The sequence below is a fragment of the Panthera leo genome, chromosome D1, assembly GCF_018350215.1.
Source record: "Panthera leo isolate Ple1 chromosome D1, P.leo_Ple1_pat1.1, whole genome shotgun sequence".
Classification (NCBI taxonomy): Eukaryota; Metazoa; Chordata; class Mammalia; order Carnivora; family Felidae; genus Panthera; species Panthera leo.
This window is the reverse complement of record NC_056688.1, coordinates 55,967,691-55,983,761: the sequence shown is the minus strand read 5'-3', so window position 1 is coordinate 55,983,761 and position 16,071 is coordinate 55,967,691. Positions and strand designations below refer to the sequence as shown.

Below are 16,071 nucleotides of genomic sequence, written 5' to 3'. Positions count from 1 at the left end.
TTTCTTTCTTTCTTTCTTTCTTTCTTCCACTGCCATCATTTCTTTCTTTCTTTCTTTCTTTCTTTCTTTCTTTCTTTCTTTCTTCCTTTCTTTTCTTTTCTTTTCTTTCTCTTTCTTTCTCCCTCCCTCTTTCACTTTCTTTCTTTCTTTCTTTCTTTCTTTCTTTCTTTCTTTCTTTCTTTCTTTCATTTATTTATTTTGAGAGAGAGAGAGCACGAGGCAAGGTAGAGCAGAGAGAGAGAGAGAGAGAGAGAGGGAGAGAATGCCAATAGGCTCTGCGCTGTCAGCACAGAGCCGGTGACGCAGGGCTCAATCTCACTAACCATGAGATCGTGACCTGAGCCAAAATCATGAGTCAGATGCTTAACTGAATGAGCCCCCCAGGAGTCCCGCATTTCTGACGCATACATGCAGATGCATGTGTACTGCTTTAAAAATATAACTGGTAATTAATTTGTATTTGTTAGTACTACTTAGGAAATTCCTGGGGTAACTGCCAGGAGGTTAAGTTTTTGAATCCAGTTTTTTAGAGTAAATGTAAAAAGTAAAACTTCAATAAAATTAGAAAGATGAGAATTCTCTTTTAGAGAGCCAAGTCACTAAACTTGATGGCTTTATTTTCTTTTTAATGAAAAGAAATTTAAAAGACTAATTTTCTGAGGAAAGCTAATAGAATTTTAGGTTGCTTACAGAATTTTGTTAATTCCATTGAAAAATCTTCATTTATAACTATGGATTCGTGGGGATATTTTTGTAATAAAAATTTTACATGGCTTTTTGCTTGGACATGATGTTTTAAATGTTTATATTATAGAAAATTTCAAGTATATATAAATGTGCAGATGGTAGTATAATGAATCATTATGTACTCATCATCCAGCTTCAACAATTATGATAGTATTTTGTGTCCAGAACAGTATTATCTTTGAGTTAACACTGGTCTGCTTAATTCTCTGAGATTTAACTTAGGGTTTCTGTGCTTTAAACAGGAAAAGAATTAATTTCATTCTTTGGTTGTATTCACAGAATGAGCATAAGGATTACTTTGTATGTGGTGTCAAGTTGCCCAATTCTGAGGACTTCCAAGGTATTTTATTTCTTTTTACATCTAAAGATTTGGTGTATGTGATATATGGGTATGTTGCAGAGAAAAAAACAGAGATATCTTGAAGAGTTGGTTGCCTAGCAGAGGGTGTTTGGACCTTCTGTCCCTTCCCAAATGAAAGAGTCAGATTCTCTGATGGGAGACTTAAGAGGATATTTAGTTCTAATCATGGGGAAAAAATTATTGAGTTGTATATTTGAAATTTAAAAGGAAATCGTTTTTATGTGGGCTTTAAGAAAATCAGACAATGGCATTCTTAAGAATACTAATAATCTCCCTATCCTTTTGGTTTGATTTTCATGAAAGATTTGTATGTGGTTGGGAGCAGAAGCACAACCAACATTAATCTGTTCTGTTGTTATTTAGAAAATCATATGTCTGGTAACGTGAAACGTCTTTGAAAATTTAATTTTGTGACATTCCTACTACCACAGGCTCAACTTTTGTTACACTGTCATTTCTGTCCTCTTTGAACTAAGAAAAAGTTACATTAGAGATATTATAGACTGTGATTTATACTAATTGCTATATTTTAAAGTTCCTAATCTCTTTACCAGTAGGCCAAAGGAAAGAACTTCTTTTATTTGACATTTTGGTAAAGAGATTTTTTTTTTTTTTATTGTTCGCAAAGTGGGTTCTTTTCCCCTAGCCTATGCAGTGCTTTGAGGCTTATTAAATAGCTTTATAGATTATTACCAAAGGTAGCATATTATGTATGTGGGAAGAAGTTATTCAAGAAGACAGCATTACAGGTTTTGTTTGGGACCTTCCTCCATTTCTTGATAAAGAAAATGTTGTTATTTATGGTCCTTTAACATTTAAGACTGATTTATTACCTACTTTGGCCTTTACAGCAACCCTTACAGCAAGTAGTTGGCACATAATATGAGTGATAAAATAGGAATGGGAAAACCTGTATTAAGTCCTGTTTCCCCTTCTAGAAACCATGTAATTTGGAGCAAGCCATCCAAGCTCAACTCAAAAGTTGATTTCCTAATCGATATCATGAACATATTGATTCATGTCCTTACCTGTTTTGCATTAATGTTGAGAAGATTAGATCTGTAAAAGCATTACATTTGCCTTATCTTTAATCCTCACAAAACAAAGGAAACCTATAAAGAAAGTGGTATAATCTCATATTACATAGCATGTAAATGAGCTATTTATTTAGTTAGTGACTTGCTCAAGACCACAAAACTAGGTAACGATCTATCCCGGATTTGTCTGGTTTCCATTGTAAAATGGTCCTTCTAATCTCCATAAGTCATGGAGATGTGTTTTGGTGTTAATTTTAGGCAAGTTATGGTGTCCTGAAGGCCATAACACATCTTTTTCCTCATTCGTTCATTCGTTCAACAAACCTATTGAGTACCTTGAGCCTTGTGCCAGGTTCCGGGGATATAGAGCAACGATCAATTGGGAAAAGTACTAATTGAGCACACCTATATGCCAAGCACTGTGCTGGATTTTGAGGGTATAATGATAGAAGAAACAAGTATGTTCTCTCCTTTCATGGAGTGTACAATCTTTTAAGGGAGACAACCAATAAGAAAATAAGTATTTAACAAGTATTTAATAAAGGAATATGTTATTATAGACAGTAGGAGAACCTACTTTAGAGAAAGCAGTTAGAGAAGGCCTCTCTGAGAAGAAACATTGGACAGAAAATTTGAAGGCTGAAAGGATCCAACTCTGCTACATCTGGGGGAAGAGCTTTCCTCGAAGAGGGGGCAGCAAGTACAAAGTTCACGATGGAGCAATGAACTTGATATATCTGAAAAAAAAAATTCAGGGTAGGGGGTATGGGAGAAAAGACCTGTATTTTGGACAAATCATATAATCCCTCAGCTTAATTTCTTCACCTATAAAATGGGTAATATCTACATTCTCATTTATTGTGATGACTGAATGAGATAATAATACTTGAAAGAGCTTTGCATATAAGGTACTCATGTAAATGTAATGGGAATTGGTTGTGAGAGAGAGGAGGGAAAGGGAGGAAAGTAGGAGAGAAAGAAGGAAAGACCAAAAAGACCAGACCTGTGTGACTGGAGAGTAGCGAGCAGGAGGAAGGTAGGAGGAGGTCAGCCAAGGCCTAGAGGCCACCGTAGGGCGTTTGTGTTATTCTCAGTGGAGTGGGAAAACCCTGCAGGGCTTTAAGAGAGGGATGACATGAGCTGATGATATAATCAATCTTCGATTCTATTTTTGTGTTCTATAAAGTATTCTGTTTCCTAGTTTTTCACAGCTTTTGCCAGCTCTGTCTTCCTAGTATGTCCAACAAGCTGAGTCTATTTTTCCCACCCTTTAAATAATTAGTTTAGCTTTTTGGTGCAGTTTGCTGAAAATGAAATGGGAGATAAAATGAAACAAATGTGTAAATTTTCACTCTAAGGCCCTGTTCGCTCCCTGTGATGCCTCACAATCAGAAATTTTAAGAAGCACATATGGTAGTGTTGGACTTTAAAATCTTATGTTAGCATTCTGCAAGGCACTTCCATATTCTCAATTCACTGAATGTCTTGTGTTGTGTCACCTGCTGGGCCAGGTGCTGAGAGTGTGCAAAGATGAGTAGGACATTGATCCTACCTCAGTGGGCTTTCGGTCCAGGTGAGGCCATTAAACTTGTAATCAGAGCCATCAAGACATATTTATTGATTTCATACCCTGTGTCAGGCACTTTGAAGTTTATAGTAGGTACCCAAGATTCAAAGAAGTGGAAATACTCAGTGCCGTCAGGAGGGGATCGTGAAAACCTTTACAGGGAAGATGGTGCCTGAGGTGTCTTAAAAGATGAAATAGTATTCCCCTGGTGAGAGAAGGGTAGGAGGACATTTTAGATTGGGAGAGTAGAGAAATATGGTAACATGGAACATCATGCGTGGTGCTTCTTGTTTATTTAATTTTCACAACTGTGAGAATGAATTCCTTCTGTGAAGGAAAGAATTACACTCAATTTTTATTTTTTTTTTTAAGACAAGAAAATTGAGGCTCAGAGAGATTAGTTAATTTTTCCAAAGACTCATACTAGCCAGTAGCAGAGCTAAAGTCATTCCTGGTCAGTCTGGTTTTAAGGTCCGTATTATTCCTGTCATGGTGCCGTTTTTGTCCTTGTTTTGAATAATAACCTCTTCCAAACTTCTGACAGCTTTTTAGTGTTCTGTAACAGCTGCATTCTTGGTCATTCTCTCGTAAGGAACTCCAAACTGGTTATTCTGTGATATTTGTGAGAGACTTTGCTGGGATAGACTTTACAATGCCTGGGTTGACACTGTTTGGGAAACCCTACTGTAGTGGCCCAAACTTTATTGTTCTTTTCTAAATGGGTAAGTTACTGTTAGAGTATGCCAAAGAAGCCTGGACACCGTGGGAGAAAGTTGTCTGGTGAAGGGTATTCATTTGAGTTCCATTGACAGACATTTCTCGTTTAAAAAAAAAAAAAAAAAAAAAATTGTTTGTGTGTGTTTTTAAGTAATCCATAACACGAGAGCCTTTTGTGGTAATGAGACCCAGATTTCCTTCTGTGTCTGTATTCCTTTATGCAGGCATGATTTCTTGGAAAGGAGAGACCATATGTCAAACAGTGTCTCATTGAGAACATGGAATGATTCCATAGATGCTGTGGCAGTGATTAGAGTCTTAAATATTTTGTCCTGTCTGGATCAGTGAGTGCTTGGTTCCTTACCAAATCAGCTGCCTCAGTGATTGGGAAGGCAGGATGGTAAGAGCTTTTAGATCACTTATTTGTACTTGGATGCATTTGAATATTAATAGTTTGTCCAACATATAAGTCAAAGGGGCATTTGAATCAATTTATAATATTGTCATGGCCATTGTGGGTTGATGGTATTTATTATCATAAAAATGACACAAAAACTGCTGCTCTGAATAACTATTCACGTTTGAAAAACAAATCAGAAATTATTATTATGAGGAAACTGCAGATTTTTGTTTTGGTTTTAAGCCCCTGAAAGCATTGTTTAAATTAAGCTCTTTTTCACACACCTGAGTCCTACAGTTTATTCCTGTTCTCTCTGAACCCTTCCACTCCCCCTCCAACTCCTTCTCCCCAGCAAGCCTATCATCTGTAACCTTCCTAACCCCGAGAGCGGCATAAGGAACGCAAACCTCTGCTCTGCATTAGGTGTTAGGGACGTCATTAATGCTTACTGGAAAAGCACACCCCCGAGAGCCAGGTTTTGGCTTTGGCAGGTAAAACGTCTTTTAGATCTTGGAATGCTGGAAACCTTAAACCTTTTGGTTTTTTAGCTAAAGTGATTGGCAACAGAAAGTGACATCTGAGGTTCGTGGCCAGCAATAGCCATAATTAACCACATGAGCTCACATTTTCCCACTGGAGGTTCAGTGGTCTTGGGGTGATGAAAGTGACTTCCCTACCAGGAGGTGGTTTTCCTTTTGAGGGTATTGGAATACCCTTGGGCCCTGTAATGCCTCACCCGTGGTCCTTTTAAAATGCTTTTTAATATAAAGCTTCAATATTGGAAATCCAACACCGTGGCGTTTAACAGTGAGGCTATGACGGAGCACTGTGGCCTGGAATGGAAACAACCTAGGGTTTTTAATAGGCGGAGCGGGGAGTCTTGTGGTGGAAACAATGGTGAGTGTGAATAACCAGAATCAAAGCCGATTTCCAATTTTAGCGAGTTTTCGGCTTTTGCTGTTTCTTTTTGGATTTTGATTTGCATGTGTAGGCTTCTCATAGAGATGCCTTTTTATCTTTAAATTTAAGCAAAATTGTTTTGATCATTGAAAAGAGGTGCTGTTAGAAGACTAGTTTTTGTTCTTTTAATAGATCCGTGGATGTGGTCTCAAAATTTACAAATGCAATTCCTTAGTATTATTAGCCTTTCAGTAATATGGAAAAATGTAGATGCTTGTGTGTTTAGCATTGGATAGGTTTTTTTTAAGCATTCATGGTTTGCATTTGACCTGTTTGGAAGGCTGGTTAAGAGGCCTGCTGCTGCTTTCTAGAAGTTTGCAAATTCTTTTCTGTCTGGCCTCATAGGAAGGGAAAAGCTTAGTGTAAAGCACATATAAAAAAGTCCAAACTTAGCGTAGTATTATACTTCATTACTGTAAGTTGTCTGCTTCCTCTTCTCTCACTTCAGAAGAAAGTTCTTAAAGACCAGGTCCTTTTACTGATAGAAATATTTTAAATTCGATAGGCCCTACCCTTTACAGAAAGCGGAGGCACAGGATTCAGTGACTTCTCATAGACTTCAGTATCCTAGCTGTGACTCCAGGGATAGGTATTTTAAGGGCGGGGGGGGGGGGGGGGGGTATATACAGTTCACCCTCTTATTTTATCACTCATGGATTTTATCTGTAGGACTCTGATCAAGTCACTTATACAGTCTGAATTACATTTTTTTCTCATCTCTAAATTGCTGGCATCAGATTCAGTGATTTGAGATTCCTCCTAGCTCTAACATTATATGATGATTAAATTATAATGTGGTGAATTTACAATGTAGTCTAATGTAATTTTAGTCTCTAAGGTACTGTGGTATCCAGATTTCAACACAAGTGTTATAGGACTCAAGGTACTTGCATGGGATTGGGGCAAGAGGACATGGTCTCTAAGAACAGTTAGGATTCTAGTCAGTTAGGGCATGACTCAGTAGTCAGTTGAAATGAATGCTGGTTCATTTTCTTCAGCAGTTTGATTTGAGAGAACATCAAATTTTAGTTGAGAAGCCCATTCTCAGTCAAACACTTGACAAGTCACAGAGAACTCGGTGTCCTTTGCCCTTGTAAGAGAAGTGTGAAGAAACTAAGGTGATACAAGTGTGTCATATGCTTGGTACATTCTAGTGCCCAAGTTAAATTGTTATGTGTTCCACAGTAAACTTCTGAGACAGTATGGTGGAGTGCTTAAAGACAGAGGCACTGGTATCAGGCCAGCCCGTATGGTGTTACTGTGTTACTTCAGACGGGTTCAATAACTTCTTTGACCCTTAGGTTCTTCATCTGTGAAACGAACGAAATAGCATATAAAAAGATACCCAGTTTCGTAATTGCTGATGAATTAATGACTATCATAAATAAAAGTACTATAGTCAGTTCCTTGCAGAAGAAAGTATACAGTGAATGTTACCTGTTTTTGTAGTATACTCAAAAAGAAACAAAGAATCCGCTGTGGTAGTCAGTGGTGGAGAATGAAATGATGAATAGATGACTATAGTGGCATTCCTACAACAAGAAGGTAGTACTTGGATAACTAAATATAAAAAGAACGTGAAAAAATACCACTAATAGTTGAAGTTAAAGATACCTTTAGAAATCAAGCCAAGGTCATCTCAATTATTTCAGCCTTTTCTCTAGCTAGAGATATTCTAGATTATGTGTTAAGCCTTTTAGAGGTGTGTGTGTGTGTGTGTGTGTGTGTGTGTGTGTGTGTGAACTTTTAAAAGTATTTTGGGAAGACTATATATCAAACAGTTACTTTTTTGTTCCTTCTGGGGCAAACTTGAAACGTTTTCCTTTATTACTCTCTTCTGAGTACCTGGTGATTATTATCCTTGGTAGGTAGTAGCAGAAGTCTAGATGGTGAGTTAAAAATGTTGGGGCACCTGGGTGGCTCAGTCGGTTGAGTGTCCGACTTTGGCGCAGGCCATGATCTCATCATTTGTGAGTTCGAGTCTCAGGTTGGGCTCTGTACTGACAACTCCGAGCCTGGGGCCTGCTTCAGATTCTGTGTCTCCTTCTCTCTCTGCTCCTTCCTCGCTCGTGCGCTGTCTCTCTCTGCCTCTCAAAAATAAAGAAATGTTAAAAAAATGTAAATTATTTGTGACTTCTTTTTTTTTTTTTAAGTTTATTTTCTTTTGAGAGAGAGAGCATGCGCATACGGGGGGAGGAGGGGGCGGTGGGGGAAGGCAGAGAGAGAATCCCAAGCAGGCTCTGCACCGTTAGTGCAGAGCCCTATGCAGGGCTCAAACTCACAAACCATGAGATCATGCCCTGAGTCCAAAACAAGAATCAGACACTTAACTGGGCCCCCCAGGCGCCCCTATCTGTGACTTCTTAAAAGATAGATGCTTATGTTTGACCGTTGGGTACATACATTTTTGCCCCAACAGTTGCTTCTACCTAAATTGAATCAATAAGATATAAACTGTGGTTTTTGGACTTTTACTTTCCTTTTTAAAATATTTTTCCTCACTATCCTGTTTCTAACTTCACAGTCTTATTTATGCAACACTGTCTCGTAGATAGAAAATACCCTGTAAGGATGCATTGTGCCATTTCACTTCACCTTAGACTGAATAATTTGTACAATAGTACAGCAGTAGAACTATATTGCTTATAAAGTTGTTAATGAATAAAATGTATAATGCTCATGTAGTGTACTATGATTGAACCTCTGAAACTAATTTTCACATTTTAACAGACCAGGTATTATTTCTGTCTTTAAAAATGCCAGGAAAGTAATGGATATTAGAGTGTATTAAGAACTCTTAAGATAAACATGAAATATCAATCTCATCACATTAATTATTGGGCGGTAGTTTTAAATACAGTAAGTGAAATTTCAAGTCTTGTTAATATGTTTAGATTTATTTAAAAATCCTATAATTTAGATGTGATTAATATTTTATTTACTAGTTATTTCTTATAAAATATCTTGAAATTGATTATGATCTATTATATACATTTATAAGGTAAATAGTTATTTTCTTTTCCTCTGCTTTTGAATTTACAGCAAAAGATGATGGAAGCATTGCTGTTGCCCTTGGTTACACTGCACATTTGGTCTCCATGATTTCCTTTTTCCTACAAGTGCCCCTGAGATATCCTATAATTCATAAGGGATCTAGATCAACAATCAAAGATAATATCAATGACAAACTGACTGAAAAGGAGAGAGAGTAAGTATCTTTTTTTATATACTTTTAATGTAAGCCAGTTTGAAACATGGAATATATTAAAAATATAAAATGTGACCTAGATTGTGATTTTTTATATATCCTTTGTGAAGTGCTTCATTTTAAAAAATATATATATTTTTTATGTTTTATTTTTTTATATTTGAGAGAGAGACAGACAGACGGAGCACAAGCAGGGGAAGGGCAGAGAGATGGAGAAAGAATCTGAAGTAGGCTCTAGGCTCTGAGCTGTCAGCACAGAGCCCGCTGCGGGGCTCAAACTCATGAGCAGTGAGATCGTGACCTGAACCAAAGTCAGACGCTTAACCGACTGAGCCACCCAGGCGCCCCAGTGCTTCATTTCTTTTAAATAGAATGTGGTTATTCATTTAGATTATAATAAATCCTACACTTCTTAAAATTGCTAATGATAGCAAGATTGACTCATTTAATTTGATTTTGTGAGAACAAGTGTTATATACTCTGCATATTCTCATGTAGAACCTAGTGCTTGCTAGTCAACAAGTGAAATGATTAAAGATTTGTCAGACAAGCAAGAAAAGCATAAAAGACTCAGCAGTAGGTTGTACATGTCTGAAAAGTAGATTAGTGAACTGGAAGATAGGTCAGTAGAAAATATCCTGACCAAAGCACAAATAAAAAAAAAAGATGGATTATATAGAAAAGTGCTAGACTGACATAGGACCCAATAAAAAGATACATATAATACATATACGTACAATACATATAATACATATAATTGGGGTCACAGAGGGGGAAAAGAAAGCATAGAGAGTAATAAATGTAATATTTAAGAGTTAATGACAGAATTTCTCAAATTTGACGAAATGTATCAAGCTACAAATTCTAGAAGCATTAACTGCAACTCGAAAGTACAAAGCAAACATACTTAAGGAAATTATATTAAAACAACTGAAAACCAAAGACAAAGTGAAAATACTGAAAGTAGTTAGTAAAAAAAAAGACAAATTAGCATCAAAAGAGCAACAATAAGACTGAAAGCTAATTTCTCAGTAGAATCTTTAGGAACCATAAAAGTGATACAAGGACATTTTAAAAGTACTATAAAACAGGAGCGCTTGGGTGGCTCAGTTGGTTAAGCATCTGACCTCGGCTCAGGTCATGATCTCATTGCTTGAGGGTTCAAGCCCTGCTTTGGGCTCTGTGCTGATACCTCAGAGCCTGGAGCCTGCTTCAAATTCTGTATCTCCCTCTCTCTGTCCTTCCCCTGCTGATGCTTTGTCTCTCTCTCTCACTCTCAAAAATAAACATTAAAAAAAAATTTTTTTAAATGTTTAAGTACTATAAAACAATACTGCCAGCTTAGAATTCTATACTAGGTGAATATTTCCTTCAAAAATGAAGGCAAAAATAAAAGATGTTTCAGACCATCAAAATTGAGAAAATGCATCCCAGCAGACTGTGGTAAGGGAAATGCAGGTGCTAAAGTCAGAATAAAAGTAAACATAGCACAGAAACAAGGAAATATGGAAAAGAACAAAGACAACAGAAAGGGTAAGTGTGAGTACATCTAAATTAATTTTGACTACAAAACAAATAGTAGTTGTTATGCCCAGAATTCGTGATCCCCAAAGACCACTAGGGAGCCGAGTCTGATGCAAAAGCAAAAGAGCCTTTATTCGAGCTAGCTCAGCTCAATCCCCTACCTGCACACAGTGGTGAGATACCGGGGAGAGAGAGTGAGTTTCAAAAGGACAAAGGTTTTATTGGGGCCTAGGGGCAGTTGGTGAGGTAATGGCTGTGGCCTCAGCCAATTGGCTGGGGAAGGGTCCGAGTCCTGTTAGGCAGGTGGGGGCGGGGGAGGGTTACTCAAGGGGAGGAGGTGTGGTCAAGGTGAAGGACACAGAACAAGATGGAGTCAGCCGGCATAGGCCTGCCCTTTCAGTAGTGTCATAAAATATGAAATACATACATATAAAATATATGTGAAATTATGCATGTTGGAAAGTAGAAATGGAGTTAAAGTTTTCTAAGATTTTAAAGGAGGGTAAAGATCCTACTTTATAGAGGACTAATCAAGGATCATGTCATAATCTCATAACCACTAAAAGAATTGTTATGTGTAGGCAAAAAATTAATAGAGGATACAAATAGAAAATGTTTTAAATACAGTACTTGATTAATCCAAAAAAGGGAAGAAAAGAAAAGAAAATGAACATTGAACAAGTGGAACAAACAGAAGACAAATAGTAAATTTGTTCTTATGAACCCAGACTTAAATTCTGCAGTTGCAGTAAATTTTAAATGTTATTAATGTACTACTTAAAAATAAAGATTCTCAGGCCGATTGAAAAAAACTACACTTACCCTGCTTCCAAGAGATACCTCAAATATAAGGACACAGAAATAATGAAGATAGAAGAGTGAATAAAGACATATTATACAAATACTATCCATATGAGAGCTAACTACACTAATATCAGACAAAATGAAGTTTAAGGCAATTTAAATAAGTGAGATATTTTATTTTAATGCTGTCAGTTATACACACACACACACGCGCGCGCGCGCGCACACACACACACACACACACACATCCCTAGAAGCATGACTTCAAACATATAGACAGAAATTCACAGAATTTCAAGGAAATCCACAATTATAACAGAGGACTTTATATTTCTTTTTATTAATTATTATAGGAAGCAGATAAAATAGAATCTAAAAGACTTGAACAGTGCAATAAACTAGACCCTAGTTATGGCTGAAGAATACTGTACCAACAGCTGTAGGATACATTCTTTTTTAGATATACATGAAACATTTACCAAAATTGATTATGCTGGGCCTCAACAAATTTCGAGAGATTTAAATAATTTACAGTATATTTACTGACCACAGTGGAATTTACTAGAAATCAATAATAAAATCCCTAAATGTGTGGGTGTTATACTCCTGGGCGCCTGGATGGCTCATTCGGTTGAACGTCCAACTTTGGCTCAGGTCAAGATCTCGCGGTTTGTGAGTTCGATGCCTGTGTCGGGCTCTGTGCTGACAGCTCAGAGCCTGGAGCCTGCTTTGGATTCTGTGTCTTCCTCTCTCTGCCCCTCCCCCACTTGTGCGCACTGGCACATGCTCTCTCTCTCTCTCTCTCTCTCTCCCTCTCCCCCTCCCTCAAAAATAAACATTTAAAAAAAATGTTTTAAAAAAACAGTGTAAAACCTATAGGTCAAAGAAGAAACTATAAAAGAAGTTTGAAATTATTTTTGAACTGAATGATAATAGAATGTAGCATATGAAAGCTTGTAAGGTGCAACTAAATCTGTGCCCAGAGGGAAATTCATTTCCTTAAATGCGTGTAGTAGAAAAAAAAGAAAGATTTACAAATCAGTCATCTGAGTCTTCTAAGTCTCATGAAACCACTAGAGAAGGAAGAGTTCATTAAGATCTAAGAAAGTTGAAGGAAGGAAAGAATAAAAGAAAGAGCAGAAATTAAATGGACAACTGAACAATGGAGGAGAAAAATACAGGCAAAAGTTTTAGCCCTGAGAACTTTTGAGAAACAACTGAGAAACACCTAAGCCCTTAGAACTAATTCAGAAAGAGGAGATGGCAAAACAACTAGTATAAGGGAAAAAAAGATGTCACTATAGATATACAGACATTAAAAGATAAGATGATCTTATGAAAAACTTTTTGCTTATCAATTTGAAATTCAAATGCAATCAGCTACATTTCTAGAAAAACACAACTTTCCAAAACTGATATATGAATGATTGGAGTTGAGAAGACAACTGCACTTGGCTAAAGGGAAGTGGATAATAGATGATTCTAGGTAACTTATTCTCAACACTGGCTGTGCGTTATTGTCATCTGGGGAGGCTTTAAAAATGAGCTCCTGACCTCTACATTTCTGACTTCTTCCCCAGAAATTCTGATTTAGTTAATAGGGCCCAAATATGAGGTATTTTTTTTAAGCTCCTGAAGTGATTTTAATGTGCAGTCAGGCTTGAGAACAACTGTTCTAGTTTGAGAGACTTTTGTGTTCATAGACATGAAGAAATGAAATACCCTCCACTGTATTTAGGAAACTGCAAGAGGAGAGGCAGAAAATGTAGGCACCAAATGGAAGAATTTAATATTACATCTGGTAAAACAATGACCCTCAGGTTTTAAGTAGAGGGCATGGAACACTGTATAGTTTAAATCAGTGCCTTTTATTTTTAAAAAATTTTAAATTTTTTTTTATATTTACAGTGAGAGAGAGAGAGAGAGAGAAAGTACAAGTGCGGGAGAGGGGCAGAGGGAGAGAATCTTAAGCAGGCTCCACACACAGCACAGAGCCCGATGCGGGGTTTGATCCTACAACCCTGGGATCATGACCTGAGCAGAAATCAAGAGTCAGACATTCAAGTAATGGAGCTGCCCAGGCCCTTTACTTTTATTTTTTAATTATGTTTATTGAAGTATAACTAACATTACAGTGTTGTGTAAGTTTCACAATATACAATATAATGTACAATTGTACAATGTACAATATAATGATTCAACAATTCTATACATTTCTCAGTGCTCAAGATAAGTATACTCTTAACCCCCTTTATCTATTTAGCCCGTCCTTCACCTCCCCTCTAGCAACAACCACCAGTTTGTTCTCTGTATTTAAGAGTCTGTGTTTTGCTTGTCTCTTTTTTTCTTTGTTAATTTGTTTCTTAAATTCCGCATATGAGTGAAATCATATAGTATTTGTCTTTCTCTGACTGACTTATTTCACTTAGCACTGTATTCTATAGGCCCATCCATGTTGTTGCAAATGGCAAGATTTTATTTTATTTTTTTGTAGCTGAGTAATATTCCATTGTACATATATATACCACATCTTCTTTATCCCTTCATCTACCAGTGGACACTTGGGTTGCTTCCATAACTTGGCTGTTGTAAATAATGCTGCAGTAAACACAGGTGTGCATATATCTTTCAAATTAATGTTTTTGGTTTCTTTGGGTAAACATCCAGTGGTGGAATTACTGGATCATATGATATTTCGATTTTTAATTGTTTTGAGGAACCTCCATACTGTTTTCCATAGTGGCTGTACCAATTTGCATTCCCACCAACAGTGCATGAGGGTTCCTCTTGCTCCATATCCCCACTAACACTTATTTCTTATGTTTTTGGTTTTACCCATTCTGACAGGTGTAAGGTGATACCTCGTTGTGGTTTTAGTTTGCATTTCTCTGATTATTAGTGATGTGGAGCATCTTTTCATGTGTCTCTTGGCCATCTGTGTGTCTTCTTTGGAAGAATGTCTGTTCAGATCTTCTGCCCATTTTTAACTGGATTATTTCTGGTTTTTGCTGTTGAGTTGTAGAAGTTCCTTACTTATTTAAATTTTTTTTTTTTTAACGTTTATTTATTTTTGAGGCAGAGAGAGACAGAGCATGAACGGGGGAGGGTCAGAGAGAGGGAGACACAGAACCTGAAACAAGCTCCAGGCTCCGAGCTGTCAGCACAGAGCCCGATGTGGGGCTCGTACTCATGGACCGTGAGATCATGACCTGAGCCGAAGTCGGACGCTTAACCGACTGAGCCACCCAGGCGCCCCTTCTTTACTTATTTTAGATAGTAAACCCTTACCAGATATGTTATTTGCAAATATCTTCTCCCATTCTGTAGAATGCCTTTTTGTTTTGTTGACGGTTTACTTCCAGGTTTTGTTGATGGTTTACTTTTTATTTTGGTGTAGTCCCAGTAGTTTAAGTTTGCTTTTGTTTCCCTTGCTTGGGAGACATATCTCAAAAAAATGTTCCTATGGCTGATATCAAAGAAATTGATTGATTACGGCTAATATCCTATAACAGTTTAGTTTGAATTGATACCAGCTTAACTTTAATAGCATGCAAAAACTCTGCTCCTCTATACCTCTGTCCTCCCACCTTTATGTTGTTATTGGCACAAATTACATCTTTCTACATTGTGTGTCCATAATACTGTCTTTTTTATTTACCTATGCAGTTATCTTTACTAGTGTTCTTTATTTCTTTGTACAGCTTTGCGTTTGTCTGATGTCTTTTCTTTTCAACACGAAGGCCTTAGCCTTTGCTTCTTGCTTGCAGTGAGCCTAATGATTAGCCAGAGCTAAAAGCCTGGAGTCTTCTCAGGTCTTTTCTGAGTGTGGATCCTATTCTGGGCATGTACATATCTTCTGTCTTCCCCAGTATATATGGGCTCTTTTGAAAACACTGATTTCTTGCAGAAACTCTCACCAGCTTTACCTCCCAGGCTTAGACAGTCTGTTGCGTGTCTCAGCCCTAATCTTTTGCACAAGGAGGCTGTGGGATTTGTTTGCCTGACATCTTGAACAATGTCCCCTGCCTTTCACCTCTGAGTGAGCAGTTCTGACTAGGCAAAACCAAGGCAAGTGCCTTACATTAGCTCTTCAAGTAGCCCCCAGACAAGATAGGACAGACAAACATAAATTATTTTAGAATAAAATCTGGTTGGCTCCCTCATGCACTGGGGATCAAGGTCCCACACTAGCAGGCTGCTGTTTTCACCACTGCTCAGTTGGGGAGGGAGTTAGGAACAGTATAAGTAGAAATTCCGTGAAGCTTTTCTATTTTGATTTTCCTTTTCCTTGATTCGTCGTTCAGCCTGTTGTTTTACACTCTTGACTTTTTCCAGAGTTTTAGTAAAGTTGATTCTAACAGTTTTTGCTTTAAAAAAAAAAAATTTCTCTGGAGGGACAAGACCTTAGATCTATCTCCTCCTCCATTTTTATGACATCATTCCATTTGTTTAATGGTGAAACACATTACTAATAAGCAATAAAGAGACCCATGATTTTAATTAAGCATGAACATGTAAGATCACCTTGTAGTTTTGAGAATGATCACCCCTCCCAACCTTCCCTAGGTTCCATATTAAACAAATTAAATATCTCTAGGTTTTTACCAAATTTGTATATGGTGATCTGACTGAAAATATTGGTTATGTAGAAAAAGCACTTGGGGAGCTTGAAGGAAGGGTGTCCTTCTAAATAATACACTTTCTCCAGATCAGCTGCACACTTTAATTTGTGAAGAAGCAGCTTAA

General features: G+C 37.2%; 1 protein-coding gene across 3 annotated transcripts in view; it reads left to right on the top strand.

Annotated features, from left to right (window-relative positions):
* Positions 1 to 16,071, top strand: part of UVRAG (UV radiation resistance associated) — a 297,399-nt gene that overhangs the window by 167,362 nt on the left and 113,966 nt on the right. For all 3 annotated transcript variants that reach the window (XM_042904090.1, XM_042904091.1, XM_042904092.1), the window contains 2 exons: positions 1,027 to 1,087; positions 8,832 to 8,997. In XM_042904090.1, coding sequence (XP_042760024.1) covers positions 1,027 to 1,087; positions 8,832 to 8,997 — 227 coding nt within the window. The remainder of the gene's footprint in view (positions 1 to 1,026; positions 1,088 to 8,831; positions 8,998 to 16,071) is intronic.